The sequence below is a fragment of the Chanodichthys erythropterus genome, chromosome 13 (genome assembly GCF_024489055.1).
Source record: "Chanodichthys erythropterus isolate Z2021 chromosome 13, ASM2448905v1, whole genome shotgun sequence".
In the NCBI taxonomy this organism is placed as follows: domain Eukaryota; kingdom Metazoa; phylum Chordata; class Actinopteri; order Cypriniformes; family Xenocyprididae; genus Chanodichthys; species Chanodichthys erythropterus.
In genome coordinates, this window is record NC_090233.1 from 25,656,370 (window position 1) to 25,682,841 (window position 26,472).

The 26,472-nt window shown below is 37.5% G+C and overlaps 3 protein-coding genes across 9 annotated transcripts in view; 2 read left to right on the plus strand and 1 right to left on the minus strand.

Moving 5' to 3' along the window:
- The window catches only part of acacb (acetyl-CoA carboxylase beta), a 31,425-nt gene extending 27,150 nt beyond the window's left edge, over positions 1-4,275 (plus strand). For 6 of the 7 annotated variants that reach the window (XM_067406800.1, XM_067406801.1, XM_067406802.1 and 3 more), the window contains 3 exons: positions 36-206; positions 2,204-2,340; positions 3,149-4,275. In XM_067406800.1, the coding sequence (XP_067262901.1) occupies positions 36-206; positions 2,204-2,340; positions 3,149-3,275 (435 nt within the window). In that variant the 3' untranslated portion in view covers positions 3,276-4,275. Of the gene's footprint in view, positions 1-35; positions 207-2,203; positions 2,341-3,148 lie in introns of those variants that run through there. The other variant, XM_067406807.1, reaches the window with a different exon arrangement.
- A 730-nt stretch (positions 4,276-5,005) lies between these two features.
- foxn4 (forkhead box N4) lies at positions 5,006-11,776 on the minus strand. The gene is made up of 9 exons (XM_067407574.1): positions 11,688-11,776; positions 8,820-8,983; positions 8,374-8,465; positions 8,144-8,236; positions 7,925-8,046; positions 7,722-7,818; positions 7,405-7,612; positions 5,584-5,970; positions 5,006-5,477 (listed from the first exon to the last, which is right to left on the minus strand). Exons 1-9 carry the CDS (start codon positions 11,771-11,773, stop codon positions 5,227-5,229), a joined length of 1,500 nt encoding a protein of 499 aa, XP_067263675.1. The 5' UTR covers positions 11,774-11,776; the 3' UTR covers positions 5,006-5,226.
- Positions 11,777-23,331: 11,555 nt separating this feature from the next.
- myo1ha (myosin IHa) overlaps positions 23,332-26,472 on the plus strand; it is a 12,218-nt gene continuing 9,077 nt past the window's right edge. Inside the window, 13 exon segments of the mRNA XM_067405771.1 lie at positions 23,332-23,367; positions 23,370-23,567; positions 23,653-23,768; positions 23,861-24,059; positions 24,134-24,214; positions 24,292-24,471; positions 24,581-24,679; positions 24,792-24,905; positions 25,345-25,416; positions 25,514-25,633; positions 25,845-25,912; positions 26,201-26,306; positions 26,423-26,472. The exon segment at positions 26,423-26,472 is cut by the window's right edge and continues 31 nt beyond it. Of these exon segments, the coding sequence (XP_067261872.1) occupies positions 23,332-23,367; positions 23,370-23,567; positions 23,653-23,768; positions 23,861-24,059; positions 24,134-24,214; positions 24,292-24,471; positions 24,581-24,679; positions 24,792-24,905; positions 25,345-25,416; positions 25,514-25,633; positions 25,845-25,912; positions 26,201-26,306; positions 26,423-26,472 (1,439 nt within the window).

Consider the following 26,472-nt stretch of genomic DNA (forward strand, 5'->3'; position numbering starts at 1 on the left):
TGCTTTTTGACAATAACCAAACCCAATGTTTTCAGGACATCCTGGACTGGAAAAACGCTAGGTCATTCTTTTACTGGCGTTTGCGGCGACTGCTGTTGGAAGAGGTGGTGAAGGGGGAGATCATACAGGCCAACCAAGACCTGAGCAATGGACACGTACAGTCCATGTTGCGCCGCTGGTTTGTGGAGACAGAGGGGGCTGTAAAAGTAAGTAAACTTAAAGGGTACATAACACACAGAGTTTCAGCCAATCTCATGTTAATCTTGAGTACCTATAGAGTAGTATAGCATCCTTCATATCTCCAAAAAGTCTTAAGTTTATTCAGATTTATAAAAGAAAGATATGCTGTATTGAGTCTTTCCGAAAACAGCCGAGCTCCCAGAGGCGTGCCGTGGGAAAAGCTAAAGAGTGACGAGCATGCGCAGCTTCAATGGTCAGCTTAACAAATGTATTTAAACACACACAATACACCATTGCATTATCCCTGGATAACTTTTGATTCATTATACGTGCATGTTGTTTAAATTATATGCACTTACGCGCCAATTGCCAACAAAACAGACATTTGAAGCAGTTTTACTCACCACCGGCAGTTCAGACTCATGACTGGGATCTTTTATCGCTGTGACCGCTCCATCTTTCGGTTTCAAACGATCTGTAAATCCAGCATAGAACTGGGCCTTGTTTATAAAACCATAAGCGCCGATCCTGAGGGCTTAGGCAGCCACGAAAAAAACACAAGCTATTCTCCATTCATTTTAACCAATAAAAAAGTGATTGCAACTTTCAGACATGACTTTATCCTTATTTTGATAGTTAACTGAAGGCGGTTTCTTTGGTTATTTTAATGACATATGTCAAGAGCGCATCAATGTAATGCGTGAGCACAAATCTCTCAGCTCCACTTAATGCCGGGTTCTTTGGGAAGCAAGGTTATCGTTCCCTCAAAAATAAAAACTCACTTCTTTTGTGACATTGTTGATTCATGGTCTAAAAACAAAGTGATAAATTCTTTCTCGAGCAAGTCTTGTGCAGCATTGCCGATAGCTTCCGTAACCCGAACGAACCACGCTGATGGGCGTGCTCTTGCTCTCACCCTCTGGTTGATGTGCGCATAAGCTCTTCCAGGAGAAGTGCCAATATAAGGAATTTCACCCTTTAATTACGTAATGCAGGGCCATACTCGAAAAAAACTGTCAGAAACATGTAGGAAATCTGAAAGAGTATATTTGGCACAGAAATACTCCGTCATACGTCTAACTCGTTTTTTGAAACTTTGGCCATGTTTATCATGAGAATCCAACTCTTTAACAGTGTAAATAATTCAGAATGCATGAAATAGCATTAGAGACACCCCCCCCCCCCCCTTTAATGGAAGATTTTTTTTTCTGTTTTCTCTCTCTCTCTCTCAAAACCCAGTGGTTGGGTTAAGTGTTTGCCCAACGTGCTGGGTAGTTTTATTTAACGCAACTGTTGTATAAAAATTACTGTATTGCTTGCTTAAAATGAACCCAAAATATGCTGTAAATTAACATTTATTAATATGTTTAATAAATGAGCATTTATTAATAAGATAATGAATAATAAACAATAAACATTTATTAAATTGCTTATTAATAAATGTACACCTTTTGATTATTATTGTTGCCTCTAGGAATTATGTGTCTGGTTTTTAATTTCTCACCTATTTTGGATTCATTTTAAGTCAGCCATATAGTCATTTTTAATCAGTAGTTGGGTTAAATAAAACTACCCAGCAGGTTGGGCAAACATTTAACCCAACCACTGGGTTAAAACAACCCAATTGCTGGGTTTGTCTATTTTCAACCCAACTTGGGTTGTTTTTAACCAAACATTTTTTAGAGTGTAGTAATGTTGCCTTGAAATAAAATAAGTTGAAGTTGAAAAATTAGTTAAATTACTAAAACTGAAATAAAAATGAAAGTAACAAAAACTGATGAAAATGATAAAAACAAATAACAAAATTGCTAAAAGTTTCCCTAAAATTAAAAATATTAATAATAATTCAAAATATTAATAAATACTATAATAATACTAAAATAACACTGGTGGACAGTATAGTCAAGAGTTGCTAACTCTTATAATGCATCATTATCTAAACTACTAAAATTTGCAAACTTGATCATGAAAAAGTTGATATGTGTCTCATGTGAGGTAAATGTTTGACAATGGGATCTTTTAGGCATATCTATGGGACAATAACAAAGTGGTGGTAGAGTGGCTGGAAAACCATCTGTCACAGCAGGATGGAACACGTTCTGTCATCAGAGAGAACACCAAATACTTAAAGAGGGACTATGCTCTCAAACACATCCGCAGGTAATTTTCTCCCACTTCAATTAGTCATTGAATTGCATTTTCTCATAGATGTATTAGCATACAGTACTGTTCAAAAGTTTAAGACTTGGAAAGAAGTCTCTTATGTTCACCAATGCAATATTTACTTCAGATATACAGGGAAAACTGTAATATTGTGAAATATTATTGCAATTTAAAATATCTGTTCTCTATTTTAATATATTTTAAAATGTAATTTATTTCTGTGATAGCAAAGCTGAATTACTCCAGTCTTTCTTCAGTATCATATTTTCCTATGTCATTCTAATGTGCTGATTTGGTGATCAAGAAACATTTCTTTTTATTATAAATGTTGAAAACAGTTGTGCTTCATAACAATTTTGGGGAAAACTGAGATTTTTTTCAGTATTCTTTGATGAATACAATGATGAAAAGAAGAGCTTTTATTTAAAATTGAATTTTTTATATATATTAAAAAAGAAAGCTGGCAATGTAAAAGTCTTTATTGTTGCTTTTGCTCAAACTTTTGAATGGTAATATTGTTTTCCTCCAGCAATCAGAAAAAAAGTTCCCAAAGAAGCCAAAGTATCAAGTTTTGCATTCAGCTCCATTCTGGGTTTTTATTTCTCTAATCTGATATGATTACAAAATTTAGCAAACCAGTACTAACTGTTGTAAAGTAACAGTTGAACTCCAAGTCAAATTTACCACTAACACAGTGACCAAATAATTGCCAATCAGTCAGAGCAGTTGTAACAGCAAACCTTTTTTAAATCAAAGTACCCGTAAAGCAATTTTCTCATGGACTTTTTCTGCACTATATGTTTAGCTTAGTCCAAGACAACCCAGAGGTGACTATGGACTGCATCATCCACATGGCACAGAACATCACTCCCTCACAGAGAGCCAAAGTCTGCCACCTGCTGGCAACCATGGACAACACCACCACCAGCTGATCACATACATCTACACATAGAAAGGACATGTCTTTTGAGAGTGTTGTATGATTAAATAATAATGCTTACAAACAAACAAAAAAAGAGTTTTTGGATCAAATCATTGGTCAGTAGCTTTAAACGCACAATTTCAAATGTCCAGCAATTACATAGTCCATTACTCAGTTACTTTTTGTGTGTGGCTCACATTGATCATGTTAGGAGAAACCAGTATATAGTATTTATATATTCACGTTTGTGCCTTTGTGTCAGTTTTTTAGGGGTAATTAACATATGAATGTACAATAAGCAGAAAAGACTGAAAATTACATTATTTCATAGAATATCCAATGTTTTGAGCGCACATTCATGCTGTATGCCAGTTCCTCAGGAATGTATGAAACAATTATTAAGCATAAAAAAAAGTATTAAATCTCTATTATAAGAGTAAAGTAACAGTATTATAGATATACTAAAAACTGAATCACTGTGTAAATACCAGGGTAATTCTTCATAATAACTTTTATTTCTAATAACATACAGTTGTTATCAGCAAACATGGCTATACAATATATACTGTAGTGCTTAGTGAATTGTTAATGTACATTCAAATTGTTAGAAATGTCATTAAACTTCGATTCATATTGAATGTACATTAATCTGCTAAGTGTTATATGTGAGAACATATTAATGAAAGTTATTATAAAGCATTATCAATATAAGTGCCACTTTATAATTTAATGGCTTGAATTTTGGTTGTCTGTATAGTTTATTTAACGTGACTGCAGGTTATTCTTCTGTTCATATGAACGCAGGTGCAGGTTGTATGAATGGATAAATATGTGTACCTTGTAGTGCTGTACTGTGCTCAACTGATTATTCTGATTAAAGAAATCTTCTTGATCAGATTTGTTGCCTTTAATTGATTTTGTGTGCTTTTAAAACACAAGTCAGATTAAGACGAGTCTAAACTCTAAGTGCCTGACTGTCTTTGTTGACTGTATATCAGAATGTTTTTAAATGAAATAATTATGCATTAAATATTGTATGTTTTCATCTTGGAGTTGTGGTCATTTTTTCAATTAATAATTATCTTTCTCTTATAAATACACATGGGTTGAGTTTTTTTCGTTCAGTTGTGTACATATATTATTTGCTTTGTTTTTGCCAAATTATTCTAGCCAGCCACACAGTAATTGCAGGGTGGCATTCAATTTATGCAATATATTAATAAGACTAATAGCCACCTTGCAATATAGTTGATGCATACTGTATATGCTTGTCACGTATGTGCAGCTGAAATCTTTGTCAGATGTTAAGAACATTCTAGCCAAGTTAAATGAATACATCTTTCAATCTGAATGTGAAATTTTATTGCTTGCATTTGAAATATTTAGATATGTACAATAAAAAATGATTCATGTCACCATTTCAGCTCTTTTCATAAATATAAATAAACATTAAAAGAGCAGATACAGTGTCTATCACATTACAACAAAAGACACACAGCTACAGTTACAAGACTAACAATTAAATGGACGAAATGAAAAGTTTCTTTTATGGTACAGAAAAAAGCTTGTCAACAAACCCAAAATCATAATTCCCGTTATTTTTCCTTTGTTCCTTTAGCGTTGTGATAACTCGCAATTTGCATTAGGTTTATAATGAGAGCAGCACTGTCATTACTTACGATGATGTTTGGCCACAATGCCAGTATTGCGATCTGCACTGGACTGTTCTATAGAAAATTTTTAAACCCCTTATAAATCACACTCTCTCACCATGAAAATTCTCTAAAAAAACATAATTGCTGATTTGGTCCCTTAAAATCCAATGCATTCAATGCTATCAATATAGTCAATGCAAATTTCACCACCGAACACTGTTACATCACCATAAATGCTATAGGATTGAAAAGCTTTATAGATCCTGTGGAGTAAAGCTCAGCTTGCTTTATTTTTTGTGGGTGCCATTAAAGCAAAACTATAGGCTTTGTTCCTCCTTGTGTGTTCATGTACTGGTTAGAAAGGGCATCTATGGCTGAGTATGAAGAGTAGAGGCCTGTCACCTGCAGGTCTGGGTAAGGCAGTCCTCCTGCATTGGACACAGGCGTGACATTGCCAGTGTCCAGGTCACAGTCAGACAGCCGAAGTGGGGAGTTACTGAGAGTACCTAATGCCTCCAGGTTAAAGCTGTCATCCTTCATCTCCTCCCACAGGTTTCCTGTAATCAGAAATGGAGAAGTCTGTTAGATATCAGATTAGAGTGGAGAAACATCCAGTGGCTTTCAATACACAAATTAGTTGATCATTTTCTAGTTAACGCTTACCTTGCCATGTGAAGTCCATAATACTTGGGTCCAGCGCGTCCACCTCTGAATTCATGTCAGTGTGAATCGTGTAGAAGTCGCTGTGTTGTTTGGCAGGATGCTGGGGGCGGGAGCTGTTTGTCATGTCAGGGACGGTGTGGAGTGGGGGTGTTTGAGCAGGAGCAGGGGAGGCCGGAGCCAAGCGAGACTGATTCTGGAGCTGCAGTTGAAGGTGCTGGTGCATGGGTAGACACTGTAGAGACAGAGTGACCACTGGCTGGGGCTGCATCTGAGCTGCTATCGGAAGGGTCGGTCCTGGTGGGCAGCTGGGCAAGCGAGTCATGCCAGTATCAACGGATTTCTGTCTGCAACTTTCCGGTCTGTCTGTAATGAGTTTGTCTAATTCATCTGGTAAAAAAAAAAAAAAGTAACAAAACAGGACAATGTTAATGACAGATGTTAACTAGATTTTTTCATTTAATATTCTGCTCTAGTTTCTGTACTACTCTAGCTTAATCATGCATCTTTGCACAGTGGTAAAAAAAAATATTATCGCTTTAGATAAAATGTCGCTTATTTGCTAAATAAAGGATGGAATACACTGCATGACTTTTTACCAGAGTTTAGCCCCCGACTTACAGTCTGAAGGAGTCTGCAGATTTTGGGCAGTTGGAGTTGACATATTCACTGAAAATCTTTTTTTTTTTTTTTTTAGCTTCAGACTATGATTCCATCCAGTTGGAGAATATCAAACATGTTTGATATTTTGAGTAGATTTTAGAGCACATAGTTTTCACTTGTTATGCATCTCCTAGTAATGATGTGAATGCTTCTGTGTAAGTTTGTTGTGTCTGGAGCAACTTGAACGTCTGGTAGTAAGCGATAGTTTAGTGTATGATGCACAGTTTTTCTCTGTAACCATATACTAAGTTGGTAAGTGGATGATGCCTTGTGTTCTCTTGTGTTCTTTTCCGATTTCAAAAGTTGTGTAGTGTATTCCTGTCTTAAAGGGATAGTTCACCCAAAAATGAAAATTATCCCATGATTTACTCACCCTCAAGCCATCCTAGGTGTATATGACTATCTTGTTTCAGGCAAACTTAATTGGAGATATTATTTAAAAATATTCTGGCTTCCAAGCTTTATAATGGTAGTGAATGGGGGGCTGTATTTGGAAGCCGCCCAAAATGCATCCATTCATCATAAAATAATCCACATGTATTTTAGTTTTTAAAGTTTTAAGTGAGTATATTTTTCTTACAAAAACCCATTGCTTCACTTCAGAAGGCCTTTATTAACCCCCTGGAGCATGGATTATTTTTATGATGGATGGATGCACTTTTGGGTTTCCAAATACAGCCCCCCATTCACTACCATTATAAAGCTTGGAATATATTTTAAAATGTATCTCCAATTGTGTTCATCTGAAGGAAGATAAGTCATATACACCTAGGATGGATAGAGGGTGAGTAAATCATGGGATAATTTTCATTTTTGGGTGAACTATCCCTTTAAATGTAATGAAAAATTCATTGCCATGATTCTAGATTGTTGTGTGTGGTTGTCAGAGCATCACTTTGTTAAGGTGTTTCTAGTAGTTCTTAATGCATTTCTGTGTTTGTAAGGGTTTTTCTAGGTTATTGTGTACAGTCCAAAGACAAAAGAGCCCACACTGAAGTCTATGATATCCTGGTCCCCAGATATTGCTTGATGACCAGAATACCAGTATAATCAACAGAAGTGTCTAGTAGTATAAAATATTATAAAGATGACCATTATATTAACAGCTGTCAATACAAGATGAAATTGCCTAGCACTGAAAATAGTAAAGAGATTCGAGACCTGGGTTGGCCATGCTGCGACGGATGGCTGGGAGATCTTTGCGTTTCCATTTCTGCATCTCTTCCTCCATCTTGTCGATCTTTGCAGGATTGAGTGCCCAAAGACAGCCTTTTCTGGAGGAACCACTCATCTTGTTCTCCACCTTCTCAAAGCACTTGTTCAAGGACAGGTTGTGGCGTACAGAGTTCTTCCATCCATCAGGTGCTGTCTGTGAAACATGGTTATCGACAATATACTGTAAGTAACATTTATTTGATTCCATGGCTTGTTGGCTCAGTCCATCTATTTTCCAGTGTGCTTTTACATAAATTCCTTACCTTGAAATAAGGGAAGTGCTCTTTCATAAAGCTGTAGATCTCACTAACAGGAAGGCTGCCTGTTTTGCTGTTCTTCAAAGCCATGGCAATCAGACAGCTGAAAATAGATGATATCAAATGAAGTCAACTTGAAATAAATGAAATATTTTTCCCTTCCCAGAAAACGATGTTTTTCAGAGGTTGTGCAGTGAATTTTAACTCACCTGTAAGAATAGATGGGTTTAGGGAAAGTCTTGGGCTGCAGGTCCTGGTTGTGAGCAGTAATACGAGGCTGAGGAAACAGACTCTGGCTGTTGTAGTTGCCATAAATTCCACCGGGAGAACACTAAGGAATATAACAGAAATTGTATTTTTATATTATATAATATTAAATATTACTATTTTGAGCAGTCTTTACAAATCATACAAAATACTGAACCAACCTGTTGGTTTGCCTGAGTGAAAGTGAGCACTTGCTGAGGGGCGGTTTGGTACACTGATGTGGCACAAGGAAACCCAGGGGAAAACTGGGGCATCTACAAAAACAACAGAACAAATCTATAAACATAAGGTTATTTTAGCTCAATTGCAAATGGTTGTTTAGTTCTGAATGATCTTGGTTTTATACGTAGTCTGAATTAGTTTGAAATGCTGAATCAGAATCATCACTCACGCTGTTGATGGCCAGAGGACTGTGTTGCATTTCATTCTGCAGATGAATCGCAGATCCTGCTCCTCCCGCTACTGTCATGCTATTCAGCTGAGCTGTAAAATTTAGCAAAGTGTGAGTATTCAAATGTTTAAGTTGGATTTGGTTTATAAATATAGATTCAATCCACAACTAAAGCACGAATTATTCATTTATTTTTTTAAATAAAGAACTGGGTCAAAGAAACCGAGTCTAAAGGTTTGGAAGACATAACTTCAGAGTGAGCACAAAATGGCAAATATTGCTAAAGTGAATAAATAACAGCAGCATTTAATTAAATCATTGGTTAAGGTGCTAAGCTAAGATAACCAATCTGATGTTAGAGATGTGGTGAGTGAATTCAGGATATTTTTTTCTGGCATTTTTACCTTCGTTCACGCTAACAATACACAGTGTATAAATCTCCTGACCTGTCTGCCGCTCCAGCAGGCTGTTCTGAGCAGAGCTGGCGAAGTCGGGCCGTCCACCCCCTATCTGCTGCAGCCGGGGTACATCCACAGAGGTGAGCCAGGACAGGGACTGAAGATCACCAGGCAGCTCGTCCTTCAGCTGTGAAGGGTCAGTAGTCAGGAGTCTGCAAAAACATAGTATAGCACTCAGTACTGAAACACAAATGAATGAATAAGACAACGACTGTAGCACAAAATGCACTATAACTGTTCAATTAAATTTAGTTTTACTTAAATGCTTCCAATGGTCATTGCTAATATTAAATGGTATTATATTTCGCCTACATCAACTAACTCTATTCTTTTCTTATTTTTCAGGTTTTCTTGTGAATAGATGAGCAAAGTCTTCTTGTAAATCTATTGTTTGGGAATAGAAATAAAAATACTCTCATCCTCTGATCTAATCCAGTGCAGGGAGGGTTATTTACTCGGCCATTTCTTCATTTGCACTGAGCATCAAGAGAGCAGAGAAACCCTCTTGAATTCTCTCCAGACTTCCCTACAAACTCGCTATTCAGTCCAATAATTGGGGTCGCTATGACAACCCTCACTTTTCAGTTATTTTGTGTGTCTGGACACTTCAGTGCCCCCCTCTCCATTAAACCAACCTCTAAAAGTGGTCAGGTGACCACTGCCTTCTTCACTGTCATTGGCTGAATCATATGTAAACAACGCATGAGATCATTTGAAACATGGGTATGTGGCACACGTTGCCTGCAACAGTTGGTCCAGCCCCATTGAAAAATGATCACCTATTGTGTCCCAAACGACAAATCTGCACAGCGGCACGTGGCTCTATTGTTTCCCCCCCTCAGACCCTTCCTTGATTGTCTTTACCGTTTTTTTTTAACCAACCCCTTGCATTAATCTACTGGAATGACAGGCCTCACACAACAGAGAAAAATAGGATGCCATCTGTTTCCCTGTCCCTTTCCACCCAACCCCTGTCCCCTTCTGCCCCATCCCCCCCCGCCTGGAGGCATCAGACAGTACCTAAGGGGGGTAGCTGGGAGGGGGTAGTTGAAGGAGTTGGAGGTCAAGCCACACTGCACACACAGTCTGCCACCTGAATAAATTACAGCATTGAAGGAAGAACTTGGGGATGTGGCCTTGAGCACCCTGGTTGCTCCAGTTTAGAGCTTCTGAATAATTTTCCTTTACACACACTCGCAGATATGAAACCTTAGACACAATTAGTCAACACTACACTGTCATGAGCTTTGAAATGTCTTCCTATCGCCATACAAAGACATGAAAAAGACACCTTTTAAAGGGAATGGGACGGTTTAACACCTGGCTTTATGAGACCTGCATCTTTCTGATGAGTGTTAATCAGTCTGTTTCTGTTGATTGTTATTATTTAATGGAATTAAACTGGATTTCTCTGCCCTTTCATTATATAGCTTAAAGGGATAGTTCACCAAAAAATAAAAATTCTGTCATTATTTACTCACCCTCCAATTGTTCCAAACCTGTTTGAATTTCTTTCTTCTGCTGAACACAAAAGAAGATATTTTGAAGAATATCAGTTAACCCAACAGTTAATGGACCCCATTGACTTCCATAGTATTTTTTTCCATACTATGGAAGTCAATGGGGTCCATTAACTGTTTGGTTACTGACATTCTTCAAAATATCTTCTTTTAATTATTGGTTTCCTCAGTATTAGTTTTGTAAGCCAATATTAACCTACAACATTTCAAAAGTGTTATTTAGCAATGAAACATTTGTTTTCATGAATAAATGTTATAAGTTTGATAGCCCTGTAAGTTATTTTGGATAAAAGTGTCTGCCAAAAGCTTATATTTAAATGTATGTAATTGCCATGATTATTGTTTGACTCCCTCATGTTTTGTTGAATATATTTTATATTATATCTATATTTTAAAACTGTTTACATGATATAAATTTAAAATAAGTTGAAAATTATTTACACAAAGCCTGAAAGATCCAACAGATCAACTGATCTTGACATGACTATAGCCGACATTTTAATGTTGCCAAGAGCATGCATTTGCTGTATTGCCAGACAACGGCTGCGCTGTAACTTCAGAAACATTTCATCTGAGAAAACGAATGAAATGTTTCATCTTACACTGCAGGTCTGAGATTGACTTATATTCTGTTGATGCAAAGATATAATAAAGGAAAAGAAGAATAATGGTATTCATTATGGCAGTGATTTAAAAACTATGCTTCAGTAATTGGGAGAGATAGGTTTATTTTGGAAAGAATTCATAACATGCCACATAAACTCAAATTTAGGATCGTCAAGAAAATAGGGCCTACATCCTTGTACTTGTTAGCATTTCTGAAGTCTAATTGTAAACCCAGCTGTGTATTGTACAGTTTACGGTCATTAGGGTGCAGTTATACAAGTGGAAAAAAATTATTTTATTTGCTCATTGATGCAAACCATTACGTGTCCCACAGAAAGGGGGAGGCGGGCGCACACAGTCACGGTTTATCACAGCTCAAGTCGCCCTCGTTTACATTCTAATTGGGAGCCACTTCTCCTTGGTGACCCGTGGGGGCCCCCTCCAAGGTCCTCAATCCCTCCGTGTGCCGACAGCGGGCGTGTAAACAGAGCTGATGCTTTCTGACAGATCCATTCAGAGCAAAGATGATGTATTCTCTCGCTCCTTTCTTTTTTCACAAACCCCAATTCCCTGCCTCTCAAATCACACCTTTATTTTACAGAATAGGGAAGGTGGAGATTGTATTAAGATTAGCAGCGCTCTTCTTCTTCCCGAAATTATCTTTTTATTCTCTAATCTGCTCAAGGTTCAAAAGCAATGGGTTCAGCCATCAAAGGAAATCACCCCCTACCTGTAGTCTTGTGCAGAGGTGTGGTGACTTTGTCCAGGGTTTTCATGAATTCCCGACATCCTGCTTGTAATTCCACTTTCAATCATCTTCTGGCAGTTAAAATGCAAGTAAAAGAACCATGCGGAGCAGAGAATAAAAATTATTTTACAAATGTGCATTTGGCGGCAAGAAAACACAAATAGGCTACATATAGTACAGATATATGACTTTTTCAACGTGTGAGATAAATGTTTAAAAATAACAATCTGACTGAAGTTTATCACATGGCCACAAAAGAACACATTAATTTGCGAATAGCGAATATTAATAAGCGATGCCAAACAAAAACAAAAAAGGGGGAAATCCAAAAAAGGATTAAATTTTATATATGTATGTATATATATATATATATATATATATATATATATATATATATATATATATATATATATATATATATATATATATATAAAGAAAAGATACTATTTTATTTAAAATTGAATGAAATTTTGAATCCAGTGTTGAGGTGATTTTTGTTTTGTTGACTAAACAGGGATCATCAGACGTCATCAGTCACCGTTACCTGTCAGTCTGCTCGCGCGTTTCATTATTTAATCTCATCAGTGTTGTATTTAACAGAAAACGTTAACTATTTCTTACAAATAGACGAGAAACTTTTTGCAGTTGCTCTTCAAAACACCAGGTAATATGTAAAGTCAGACATCAATATTCAGGCTGTATAATATGTCAGTCCGAAACAGGTGCGCAGCCTCTTGACTTATTTCAAAATAATTAATATAAACACCAAATAAACAGCTTCTTACCTGTTTCTGCTGAAGTTGTTCTGGGGTATAGAAAATCTTGGGTAACCAGACGTAGGAAAGCTCTACTGTTGGTCGGGGCACTTGTTGTCCCGCAAGAAAAAAACCGTTTTTTAAATTTCCCTCGTCCGTGCGGTTCGCTCTTGACGGACATGCGCACTGTGCACACGCAGCGCGAGCCGTGACGAAGGGAGGGGGTCTCGTGCTCTGACTGACAGCTGTTGCCTTGCCTCCACAATCACGCAGATTATCTGTCAGAGCATCTCACCTACTGTTTCCAATGTTTTTAATTTAATCAATACTTTTCTTCCTCAGAGACTTGTTTTATTTCTTCCGTGTTTTCTCTGTGCGGTAGTCCACAGGTGCGCTTTTTCAAGTCCGGTGCAACTTCTCTTCCACAAAAATAAAAACAAAGTTTTCGAGTTCAGACAAAATCCTCTGTCTCTACTGGAGTCATCGTTTTATAGACTATAGATTCCTATAAACTCGAAGACAAACTCCTATAATCCAGAGACCTGTAACAAATTCAGCAGTGATTTCCATGTTCCCCTGTAACCATAGGCAACGCAAAATAATACAAATAACAGTTCCCTGATATTATTGTTCACCTATCTAAACGCAGGAACATTGTTTTTTGAACAGCCCTAAATAAAGACACATCCTCTCCGTGCGGTTCTGTGTGATATTCTGTCCTAATAAGAGCTGTAGTTTTCAGTCTACTGCTCGTGATTTAACCGCCTCTGAAGCCGCGTCGTTTGGTTACACTGCGGCGGGAAAAACGCACTGAGTGGCGCGCGCTGGACATGACAGACATCACACAGATATGACAGGCTCGCCTCCTGGTTGAAAATGCAATAGCATGCAGTGAGTTAATAGCTCTCCTGCGTGTGAAATAAATATGAAAGACAGCAAATGATATTAGGAGCACGTAAAGTATTTTAAAACAGTTTACAGTATTTTATTTGTAACCTAGAAATGCTGAGTTAAACAAATTAACTACGTGCACATATCTAATTATCACGGTGCTGCTTATAATTACAGGTATTATTGTCTAATTAACAACAGTGAGATTACAGTTTACTATATTAAGTATAAGTAAATAGTGGCGAAAAGAATCCAAGGCAACAAACAGAAAAAAAAAATAATTCTACAGTTCTTCATAAATTTAATAATGTCCTATTTGTCTTTAAACATAACTTCAGGAAACTTTTTGAATTTTGAGATAGGGGTTTCAAATCCTGTGGGAAGTGATCCGGGCGATGTCGTTAATTGACTTGAACCACATGGGACACTACAGATGGTAAATCGCGAAGTCACAATGGTTACAATCAATGCGCACTTGCAACGGACAAAAAGACGCTCCAAAGAGAAGAGCGCTGGGTCCTAAAGCCCGTGTCTCTGCTGTACTAGGACTGCATGCCGTATTTGCAGAGTTTGTAATGTTAAAGGAAAAACCATGTAAAAATGCTATATAAAAACCCATCAATCGCTTACCTTATTACAAGGTTATTTTAGATTAAACAAGACGCATCACATTTGATTTTAATTTATTGAAATTTAAATCGTGTTATTTTTGTTATCAGTTATGTACGGTTTTATTTTACATCTTATGTTGTTAAGTTAATGTTTATTACATTATTTTAGTGTTGTGTTGTACCATGGTGGTGTTTTGTGTTTGTGTGCATGACATTGTGCACCTTTTAGCCTTTTAGCAGAGGTGCTACCTGAAACCCATGCTTAAAGGGATAGTTCACCCAAAAATGAAAATGTTGTCATCATTTACTCCCCCTTGAGTTGTTGCAAACCTGTATGAATTTCTTTGTTCTGCTGTACACAAAGAAAGATATTTGGAAGAATGTTTGAACCCAAGCAGATCTCACCTCCCATTGACTGCCATAGTATTTTTTTTTTCCTACTGTGGTAGTCAAAGGGGGACGAGATCTGCTTGGTTACTGACATTCTTCCAAATATCTTTCTTTGTGTTCAGCAGAACAAAGGAATTCATACAGGTTTGGAACAACTTGAGGGGGAGTAAATGATGAACGAATTTTCATTTTTGGGTCAACTATCCCTTTAAGTAAAAATACAAATACCTTACTGCGAAAATGGCTCCATTACAAGTTACAAGTCACCAATTTCAATATGACTTGAGTAAAAGTCTTAAGGGCATTTTACACTGTGCTAGTGCGCTTAACCCCGTGTTATCGTTGTTCTAAACACCGCTTTTAACCCTGGGTAAAGGAACGTTTCACACTTGTAATTTAGAAGCGGGGTTTCACCGCTTTTTACCCAGGGTTAGCACCGCTTTTGTGGTGTTAACCCCGCATTGTGGTGCCAAACTTGTGCAGTGTGAAACGACGCGGTGTTAGAATGACTAGATGCTTAGCAACGGTTAACAAATAGTGTGCAAGCATCATATTCACATGCTTTAGACAGTCACAGAAACACTGCGCATTGTATAAATAAAAAGGGAAAAAAAATGTCAAACACTGACAGAAAACGCAACAATTTGATTGAAGAAGAGACCTTTTCATTCTTATATTTATAGTCCGAAATGTCCATTCAGTATAATCTCGATAGTCGGCAGTCAGCAATACAAGGACGCACAATGCTAGTGCTATGTAAACAGCAGCATGTTTCGTTTATCCAATTAATGACGCTGACACCACAAATATGCAAATAAGAACGTTAACCCAGGGTTTAGGAATGTACAGTGTGAAACGTCAGTTTATGAATACCCAGTATTAATTTTTAACCCTGGGTAAGTTATGAGCAGTGTGAAACGTGAAGCAAGATAACCCAGGATTCCATTTACCCGGGGTTTAGAATGACCCAGGGTTACCCATTTCAAGTGTGAAAAGCCCTTTAGAGTATCTGCGGCTGCAGCCATATCCTCATCTCCTATAACACATGTGATTCAGCAACTACCTGCTAATGCACTCGCATTCATGTAAAGTAGCCTTGTTCACAAGATGGCTGTTGGATTTACCGGTTTAAAATGTTATTTAATTTTTATTTATTTTTTGTTAATTGCTGTTTTAAATTGAAAAATTTACACTTAGGCCTACTGTATTTTTTCAGAATAACAACAGAACCACAGCTGCCAGGTTTTTTTGTGTGTGTGTATTTATATTACGCTGATGGTGTTTTTGTCTTGTATGGACTCTGTCTATTAGCCATGGTTTATAGACAGGTCAATTTTGCTGAAGTTTATTTTAAGCAGAGCAGATTTAGTGGCTGAAATAGGTTCATATATTATCATTTTTCCACTTTTTAACAACTAGCCTTTTATATATGCAGCTTTTATTCCTCCTATTATCGAAATTAGTTGAAACTCTCTTTAGAAGTTCCCTCTTCCTGTTGTTAACCAAAACGGTCATCCTGCATTTAATTGAAACTTACCACCAGTTTTAGGATTGTCTTTTGACAAACAGGGTTATTCAATTGACAAACAGAAGTAACAACACTGTTTCACACTTAAGTTCGAGTTGTTTTGATTTTGAAATTGTTTTAACCCACCCACTTGTAGAGTGAGGTCATTCTTCTTCTGTTCTAACCTCCATTGGTTCTTTCTGTTTCCTAGACTAATGAGAGACCCTGAGTGACCTTTAGGATGACCTCTCCCAGACTAAACCCAGGGTGACACTGGACCACAGCATGAGGAAGAGCCTAAAGCATTGTCTCAAGAAGATCTGTCTCTGATGGGTCAGAAGGTTCATTAGGAAACCTTAAAGAAGTGACCACATGGTGGAGAGTTTTGTCCATTGAGAAATGATTAGCAACAACACTTGTTGGTTCTGCTGAATCAAGCATATGAAGAAAGTATCTAAAACAGGTTAGCAAAAGGTTTTACACTCAAAAAGTCTCAAATTATCTCACTCTCGTGACATTTCAAACATGTGTGACTGTTTATCTTCTGTGAAACACAAAAATGGGGTAAAAACAAAATTGATATTCTGATATCTATATGACCAAGGAGTAAGGTGAAATTCTGATTGCAATGTGAATCATCAATAGACCACTTACATAAAATGCATATATTATATCCATTGCCACTAATTTTCCAATAATATGTCTAAGTCAGATGATATGGATAGTTTTATGATCAATAATCTGTTTTATTGTGGAGGGACAAAAAATATAATGCAATGCAATAAAACGATGAGTGAGAGATGTAGAAATAAACATTCAAAAGCCTGATGTATCATTTTTGATACTCACATTTTAACATGATTTTTCTAAAAATGATGCATGGATAATCAAGTAAACCTGAATTGCTTTGGTCCAGTAAGCGTTCATCTAAAAATGTAAATAATAATGTGGCGACCAGGGTGGGCGAGAGCCGTGAGGGAACGGCGCGAGGCCGGTGACGCAAGTGATAACAAGCATCACCTGGGAGGCGCACCGGCCTTGAGTCTCTCACGGAGGACCTCCGGGAGCATAAAAGGAGGAGCGACGACCGTGGAGGACGAGAGAGGACCAGGCCTGGACTTTATTTTATGGTTTATTATGTTTATTTACTTTCGTTTTGTTTGTTTATTTTGAGATTAAAGTTTTGTTGAATGTTCGCCGGTTCCCGCCTCCGTCTTCCCATTTACGAACTGTGTTACAAATAATATTATATATTTTATATTTATAAAAATATATATTTTGATAAAATATAATGTCAAATTTATTCTTATACATACTTTATAAAGATCAGTAAAGACTTCACAGCAAAACTCACATGACCTGAAGGTGGACATTTTTACAATTAAAAGGCCTTTTACTTGCTAAACATTAAACTATCAGTCAGATGGCAGACGTCATATAGTAGGTTGTGTATAAAGGCTTTTCAGCAAAGGTTTGAGCAATAATTTGATCATAATTTAGAGGCCTTAAAATGTGAGAATCAAATATGATACAGTACTCTTTATAGGGTTAAACTACCTGAATAAGAGGAGGTGGGTAAAGAATTTACAACTCTTCAGGTAAATAAATTCTGTGCAATGCCTTATCATGTTACAAGATTCAGTGTGTTTGTTAAACATGATCACACTGTGATTAATGATATTAATACAACTTAATCTGTATGCCAACATCACTGACTAGCAAAAATGCAATAGTGTGCCTTGCCATACATAGAGAACATTTGTAACTCTCAAATCAATTGAGTGAGCCCCCTTGTGTTAGTGGTCACCTCCTATTCTTCCTGTTCTCTTCTGACCCTCAAAGTTCCAGTTCAAACACCACGTCTTGGGGGTCACCAATCAGGTCACCTCTTGACACTAGTCTTGACCTTTGGCCATATCAGCAGGTCATGGCTGATCTAAACTCTGACAGGGAGAGTAAATGAAAGCTTTCTTCTCTCTGCTATTCATTGAACATCTTTAAAAACAACTTGTGTTGTCCCACTTGGCTTATATCAAAACGGCTGTCTTTTGGTTGATTTGTTTGAAGATGCCTCGGACAACCTCTATAAAGAGTACTTCAGGAACACTCACAAGGGCACGTAGAGAGTATCTATAAATTGAAAAGCCACTTCAGATAGTTCTAAGGTAAGTCTGGAAGCTTTTACTGAATATCCATTAATTAAAATTAAACCAATAAGAATATGATGATTACGGTTATATACAACCCTAATCTTTTCTAGTTATTGTCATTTCTAGCTCAGTGTTCACCAAGAAGCACACAGCAAAAAAAACTGATGAAACAGCTCATACTGAGAAAAGAGCACATGAAAACGAGAGAGCGAGGTGGGACTTTCGGTGGGAACGCAGCAAAGCCGGTGTTATAATACACCCTTATTCTCCGCTTGGAATCTCTAATGGGAAAATCAAGTGCTGTGACTCCTGTATAATAGGATTTGCCGGGTCTCGTGCTGCATCAGGGCCCAGTGGGCAGCACAAAGCCTGTTAAGGCTGGACAAGCATTACTAGAAAGGGGGGTGTGGAGCAGAATGGGCCTGTGGTGTAAGGGGGCGAAGGTAGCCTTGACAACAGAGGTTGTGAATGGGACAAGTGTGAATATGACTGTGGATAGAAGGGTGTGTGTAGTCCTACCTTTACAGTGCAATGGCCTTGGCTTCTTGCAATAGGTACAGAACTATAAGGCCATATATGAAAGCAAACAATTATTTTGAAGTTTAAAAGAATATTCCAGTTTCACAAGTTTGCTCTTTTCTCAAAGACATTTCTCAAAATATCTTCTTTTAATGTTCCACAGAAGAAGGTGAGGTGCTTATATTAGAAGTGAATGATGCCAATTGTTTGATGTTTATATACTTAGTTTTTAAATTATAGCCATAAGGCATAAACAATATTTGTTTTAACATGATTTTACTATATATAAAAAACACTGATCTTTTATGTGTAAAGTTATATCCAATGACCATCTCCATGACAATGCAATGCCATAAACCCTAAAACAACTGTAAAAACAATGATTTAAATGGCTTTACAAATCAAATAATGCACAAGTGCTGACAGAAGTCTTAGTGTTGTTGTTTTTTTTTTTACATAAACTTCACATTTCTGCTTTTAAATTCTCAAAAAATTGCCCCATTCACTTCTGTTGTGAGTGCAACACTGTAACTTTAAACGAGGGATACATTGCTAATGGTTGAGCTTAACTTGTATTGAACCCGAAATATTCCTTTAGTCAGGCTTAAGTTGTTATAAATAAAGTTCAAGTGCACTTTAATGGAAATGGACCTTGTTGAAAATTAGCAAGAGTGACACTGAACATCACATGTCAAACTTGACACTGTATATCTCTCACACTTGAGATTCAAGGCAAGTGCTGTAGGAAACTCAATCTTTTCTACTGGATTATTTGGGTCATTAGTGTAGCGAAAAGAGACACCAGTCAGTCGTCTCAAGCATGAGTCAGATAACAAGGCAAAGGCAAAATGAGGTTGGGCTTAGTAATAGTCACTGTCTAAAACATCTTAAAGTCTAGTCCATCCAAGAACCACATGAAGCAATTGTTTGTTGTCTGCTAAATAAAAGGGGAAGCTGTGATTGAATGACTAACATATGCTGGTTGAATCTTGAGCCAGCTGGCTTCAAGTGGCCAAGAGGAGTGCTGCCCAAATGACAACTTTATTGTGCGTCTCTTTCAAACTCACTGATTGAATGCACAGTGGTTAATTAGCCATTAATCTATTTCCCTAATCAAAGATCAGAAACAGGAGCCGCTCTGTTGTAAAGTTTGGTTTTACCGAGCAGCGGTAGATGACTGGGGGAAGGGTTGATATCCACTTTTAGCCAGATCGTGTTTCTGTATCTTTGTGTTACACCCAGCGCAGTGGTAGACACCTAGGTAAGCACTGAATAAGATCTCTGGTTCTCTGAACCCCCTCCTGACTGGTCCATGAATCATTAAATACCCAGGCCTTGCAACCAGAACATGGGTCATTACTGTGAAGAGCACAGCAATAATAGATGGACATCCTCTCCGCGTTTGAGCCACCTAAGCTTGAACCGCTTGCATTCCTTGTTAGAAACACTGAAATTATCTTTTGAAGAGTTTTCAGAGAAGTTTCACTGAAGATTCATTTCTAGATTCACTGTGGAATTTTAGGTCGTTCCATGGCACGTGTTGGGATGGTAGGATTTGCTTGGCTCTAGCTCGATGTGAAAGGATTGTTTAGGACAAAGTTGGTCTGGATGCGACTAGTTTCCATATTTTGATCGGCGGCTGAACCAATCAGCTTACAAGATGCAGGTAGGATCTGTTTGCATGTATCTAGAGATATTTGATATAACTGCTATTATCTTTACATCGGCCAGCAATGTACTTCAGCAAAGAAAGCAATAGCATATAAATAAAAGCAATGATGAAAAGGAAATATCAAAAGAAAGATCAAAAGAAAGTAATACATTTCAGCATTCAAAGTGGCCATTAACATGCTCTCATACTCTTTTCAGTTTCTACTTCCTGTTTGCTTTTATTCTGTACACAGTTGACAATGAAAGCTACAGTGCAGCACAATATCCAATTTGTCACCCAGTTGATTGATCACAAGCTGTAAATCTGTCAAAACTTCAGAGAAAGAGAGATGTAACTAGACCTTGCCGTTCACTTTAGGAGAGTGCTACTATTGCCCATTATGTCTAGTCTTTCCTTTTCTTGGCCAGGCCTGCTGAGGAGTAGAATGTCTTTACCATATCTTTCTCTGTCTTCCTCTCTCCTTCCCTCCCTCTCTGATTTGGTTGAGGTCATCTCAACTCAGCCGCGCCTGACACTTTAGACCAGGCTGAAGGACCATCTCTTAATTATAAGACAATAGCTTTACTGAAGAGCATCTAATGTGACAAATGGACGACCAGTTTTGTGATTTAAATACTTTATTTTCTTTAAAAGGCAAACGCTGAAGCTTTTAACTAAAGAAAAGGGTTTTGATCTCTTGGCTTTGGGGGTCAATTTTGTTTTTGCATTTTGTACAGGCTATGCAATCATTAAAATATGGTTGACCTTAATAGTTTTGACTGTTTAATGCAGTATATTTAATTGATTGGGAATTATCTATTATAGTAGATAGCCCTTTATTAGTAGTAGATTTGTTTTCGACGTAATTATGTGATTAGAATATCTGGACACACTTGACTGAAAAAACTTAGGATGTGCTTGACTGAATGTTTCTTATGATCTATTGATGTAAAGGCTTACGCTCAAATGCTTGAAATTAAGTATTTTCATAATTAATTTGGGAAAACAATGTATTTAATAATAAGGAATGGGTGGGTGTGTCCAAACTTTTGACTTTATATATGAACCATACAGGTTGCTCAGACATATGAGAGTAACTGCGTTCAGTTGCGTCTCTCATTTGAGAAGAGGAACAGGCTTTTCCTGTGCTGATGTCCATGAGTCTTATCACACTGAAAGTGTCACACTATAAACATTAGCATCCCCTCTTTCCATTGTTCCTCATGTGACATTGAGTTCAGCTTGTTCCCATGTGGGGACAGAAACTAGAGAGGGGGAGTCTCCACAATAATGCTGAGATTGAGATTGGTTCTGACATCTCAAATGGGGGATCTTCAATGATATTGTTCACCTGCCCCTTTGGCTTAAAGCAGGGGGAGAGGGGGAGGGGCATGTTTTGGGGTTGTCGGTGAGGACATGAAATGGTGGGGAGCGTGAAGTGATGTGAGGTGGTGGGTGGTGATTCACAACTTAGGGGTGCATGCGGTGGGATGAAAATTTTATTGGCGGACAGGTGGACGAAAATCTCCCATCTGAGAAATACACCCCCCTCCCGAACACACAGCACCCTTGATTACGGTGTTCATATAACTGTGGCGTTCAGAACAAGCCTCCATTGTGTGCCCCGAGGGCATGCTAAATGAGTGTCTCAGAGAGCAGCGGGACACAGACCGTTACAGCACAATTTAGTCTGTCCTGTTGTCTCAAGAAGGCCTCATTTCAGAAGCTCTCAGATCAGACAAATATAAGCAACCCCCTCCCTCCCTTCCTCTGTCCCTCCTTCCCTCCATATCTCCCTCTTTCTCTCTCCCTCTTCTGCTCCTTTGCCCTCTCCCCCTCTACATCCAACCAGCCCGCACCAGCCCAAATAGGCCAAATCTCATCTATTGTCCTGGGACTGCCCAGTGTGAAATTCGGTGTGACATTAAATGTTTTCTAATGAATAAATTTTGAAAGGATATGCAGAGAGAATATGTGTAATGGAATGTAGACTGCATTTTAAAAGCTTCTTCATTGTCCATCGTCTTTGGAATTTACAGGACAAAAAAACTGGCCTCTTTCAGAGCTAATGAGGTTTATGGGGGTGAAAGGGGGGCGGAGGAGATTTTGGGGGCTTCTAGTCGTTAGATTAGACTTAGTTTTTTTTTTTTTTCCTTTTCAGTTTCTTCTTCTAATTTGCTATATGAAAGTCAAATATCCAGGGTTCTAAAAAATGTGGAGGACAAATTACAGGAAATTTCTGAAAAAAAAAAAAAAGTAAGGACCACTGCATGGAAATCCTAAAATATCTTGCTTCTAAAAATGCACAATTTTAATGCATGCCTCAAAAGTTTCTTTCTTACACTGAGAAATACACTTCTCTTTTGTCTTTACTGAAATATGTTGACAGACACTGAATTGAGGAAGTAGAGCAAATTAAACCCCTTCCTGAGTTCCAAAGATTTATATGCATTAAGGTCCTAGATGATTTTGGACAATGTAGTAAATTCATTTACATTTATTCTGTTCATTTACACAGGTCACACTTTCAGATTTCTAATGGAGATTAGATATTGATTAAACCTGCTTTATTACGGATATTGATATTGGCTTTGGAATATTTCAGTGGAGTGAAATACATGCAATTTTTGCTTTCATAAGTATCTCTCAGATCTCAAGTTGGAAGATATGGCTGCCTGAAGTGTATTGACTGCTGATGTGTTCTGTGGAAGAAATCCAATCACAACATGCAATTTAAATGGGTTTCTTATAACGAAAGCAAAGCTGTCAGTCATAGGGACAGGAACATAGTCTACTCATTGCAGATGATATCTCATTACAAAAGCCTGTACAATAGAGAACAGCATTATAAAGTACTTAGTTAAACATCAGCAGGGGATTATGCGGTTGGATGATCGTGACTTAATCAGAGACCTTAGACCCCGATTCTCGGTCTCAGACTCAACATGACAGCAAATCTATTAATGAAAGGGTGAAGAGTCACTTGACTCTTTAGCTGAAGAAATGCATTTTTATAGCCAATTCCATTTTAGTCCTCCGATTTCTTCATCTATAACCAATATTTCATGAGAAATGAGTTTTGACTGAAACAGATTTTTTTTGGCCTGTTTTGCTGCTTTAAAAACTAATCTTCTGAACCTAACGGATCTAGAATGACACAGTCCTATAGACTTGGTCAGTGTAAACAAATTGCATTGCGTCATGGTCAGTGTTGTGCTTGTCTGATTGGCAGAAAGGAAAGGTTAAACTAGGTCAGTTGGACTTGGAGGGAGCCTTGATTGCCAGAGACCAAGTTGGCATCCAGGACTTTGTGCTTCTTGACGCCCACAACAGTGAAACAGCCTTCCTGGACAATCTGAAAAAACGTTTCACAGAGGATTTGATATACGTGAGTGAAAAACAAAGGTTAATTAGCATTTTTATTTATTTTGATTGTATCTTTTATAAATCAAAAGACATCTCCATACTCACAGACTTACATAGGTACTCTGCTGATATCTGTAAACCCATACAAAGAGTTGGACATCTATGCCAAGAAACAAATGGACCTCTACATGGGAGTGAACTTCTTTGAACTTCCCCCTCATATGTAAGTGTGTAACTACACCTTAATTGCCAAACCAGTCAATAAGGCATTTTAAAATAAAATAGACAATTTTGTACATCTTTTGTCCTTTTCAGTTATGCATTAGCAGACAATGCCTACCACACCATGCTAACAGAAGCCAACAACCACTTTATTTTGATATCTGGGGAGAGCGGAGCAGGCAAAACTGAGGCCTCCAAGAAGATCTTGCAGTACTATGCAGTCAGCTGCCCTAGTTCCACCTTACTCGACACAGTGAGAGACCGCATGCTCATGTCCAACCCTGTACTAGAGGTCAGTCCAACAGTAATATTCTTAGAATCTGCCATTCACTATGTATGTAATGCATTCATCAAATCTGTTTTTAGGCCTTTGGAAATGCAAAAACGATGAAAAATGACAACTCCAGCCGTTTTGGGAAGTATATGGACATCCAATTTGATAGCCAGGTATAGATACCTTACTAACTTCATCTCATCAATAGCTAATATTGCATGTTAAAGAAGGTTAACACTTGATTTTGAAGGGAGATGCTGTTGGTGGCCACATACTCAGCTACCTGCTGGAAAAGTCTAGAGTGGTTCACCAAAACCATGGTGAGAGAAACTTTCATATCTTCTACCAGCTGGTGGAGGGAGGAGAGGAAGACCTACTGAGGCACCTGGGCTTGGAGAAGGACACTAAACGTTATAGTTATTTAGTGCAGGTAAACCCCTAACCCTAATTTTAAATCTGGTGTGCAGAATAAGATGGTTGTGGAATTAAGTAGAATCAGACTTGCAGTGTTTTTATAAATACATTTGTTGTCTTAATAGGGAGAATGTTCCATTGTCAGCTCTATTAATGACAAGAACGATTGGAAAACTGTTAAAAATGCATTGTCTGTCATTGACTTTGATGCTAATGACATTGAGGTAAGGAGAAGTGCAATTTTTAAAATGCAATATTTTTTGACAGTTTAAATGCAACTATGATGGGCGATGCCACCTTTGACCATAAACAGATACTATTCCTTTAATATACTAGCACCTCTTTGGGATCATAGCTAGTGTGCTCCATCTGGGGAACGTGCACTTTGATGGAGACACCAAAGGTTATGCTACTTTAAACTCTAATGCAGCTCTGCGCTGGGTATCCAAGGTCAGTTTTTGGTAACACTTTATTTCGATAGTTCACTATAGACATTCTATGAACTATAAGTAACTTTGCAACTACATGTCAACTACCAGTCATTAAAATATTAGTAGACTGTCTGCTTAATATCTGCTTACACTTTGTTTTGATGGTCCCCAACATACATTCTGCTGACAACTTATTCAACTTATTCTATTAACCCTGACCCTAATCTAACAGTCTACTAATACTCTGAGTTAGTTGACATGTACTTGGAAATTATTGAGTTCATTGACATGCATTTAGATATGTAGCAAAGTTACTTATAGTTAGAATGTCTAAAGTGGACTATATCGAAGTGCAAACCATTTTTTTAATTATATATTGCCCTTAATTATGTTAAACGTTGACATACGCTAAGTTATCACACATCTGTATAACACTCCTTTTTTGTGTTTATGTTCAGCTGTTAGGGGTCCATGTTCAGGTCCTTCATGAAGCTCTTACATTCAGAAAGATTGAAGCCAAATCAGAGGAGGTAAAATAAGGGCAATTGTGAAATGTACTAATGAAATGTACTGTCTTTAACCAAAATCCTTGTTGAAGCAGGCGATAACGGTCTTTCTGACTCCCAGGTCTTGAGTCCATTTACTGTTGATCATGCTATCTATGCCAGAGATGCCCTGGCCAAAGCCATCTATGGTCGTGCCTTCACATGGCTGGTCAACCGAATCAATGAGTCTCTGGAGAATAAAGTAAGAGGACAAATTACCATTTGAAGCCATTTGATGTTTAGTAAATCTAATGATAGAATTTAGCTGAAAACCACTGGATGGTTTGTTCCATTTAAAAACATGGCTTTTAACAAGATTCTACCTGACATGCAGCTTTAAAGAAACTATCACAGAAACCTAAACAACTTGCTTCATTCTTTACCAATTTTTTTTTATTTATTTATTTTTTTAGGATTCTAACAGGAAGACAGTTATTGGATTGTTAGACATCTATGGATTTGAGGTATTCACTGTTAACAGGTATGTGTTTGGAATTAAGTGATGATAGATAGATAGATAGATAGATAGATAGATAGATAGATAGATAGATAGATAGATAGATAGATAGATAGATAGATAGATAGACAGACAGACAGACAGACAGACAGACAGACAGACAGACAGACAGACAGACAGACAGACAGACAGACAGACAGACAGACAGACAGACAGATAGATAGATAGATAGATAGATTTTAATTAATAGAATTAAAAATAATATTGTAATAATGTTATACATTTTTGTTCATTTTATGTCTATGTGCTTAGTTTTGAGCAGTTTTGCATAAACTACTGTAATGAGAAGCTACAGCAGCTCTTCATTCAGTTGACGCTGAAGGCTGAACAAGAGGAATATGAAGCAGAAGGAATTGGGGTGAGTTAGAGCACATCAATCATTTATCATTCAAACAGATTATTGCATATCATTATGGAATGATATCCTAAATTTGAAAAAGAGAATAAGGGTCATTTTCTCTCACTGTGTTTTAGTGGGAGCCGGTGCAGTTCTTCAATAATAAAATCATCTGTGACCTGGTGGA

Bases quoted from the DNA above. Each gene is read 5' to 3' on its own strand.
- foxn4 (XM_067407574.1), bottom strand. From the start codon at position 11,773: ATGATTGAAAGTGGAATTACAAGCAGGATGTCGGGAATTCATGAAAAC. The intron at 8,047-8,143 runs GTTGGTTCAGTA...TATATTCCTTAG, and splicing joins TCACTCAGGCAAACCAACAG to TGTTCTCCCGGTGGAATTTA. The intron at 7,819-7,924 runs GTGAGTTAAAAT...ATCTATTTTCAG, and splicing joins AAACCCATCTATTCTTACAG to CTGTCTGATTGCCATGGCTT.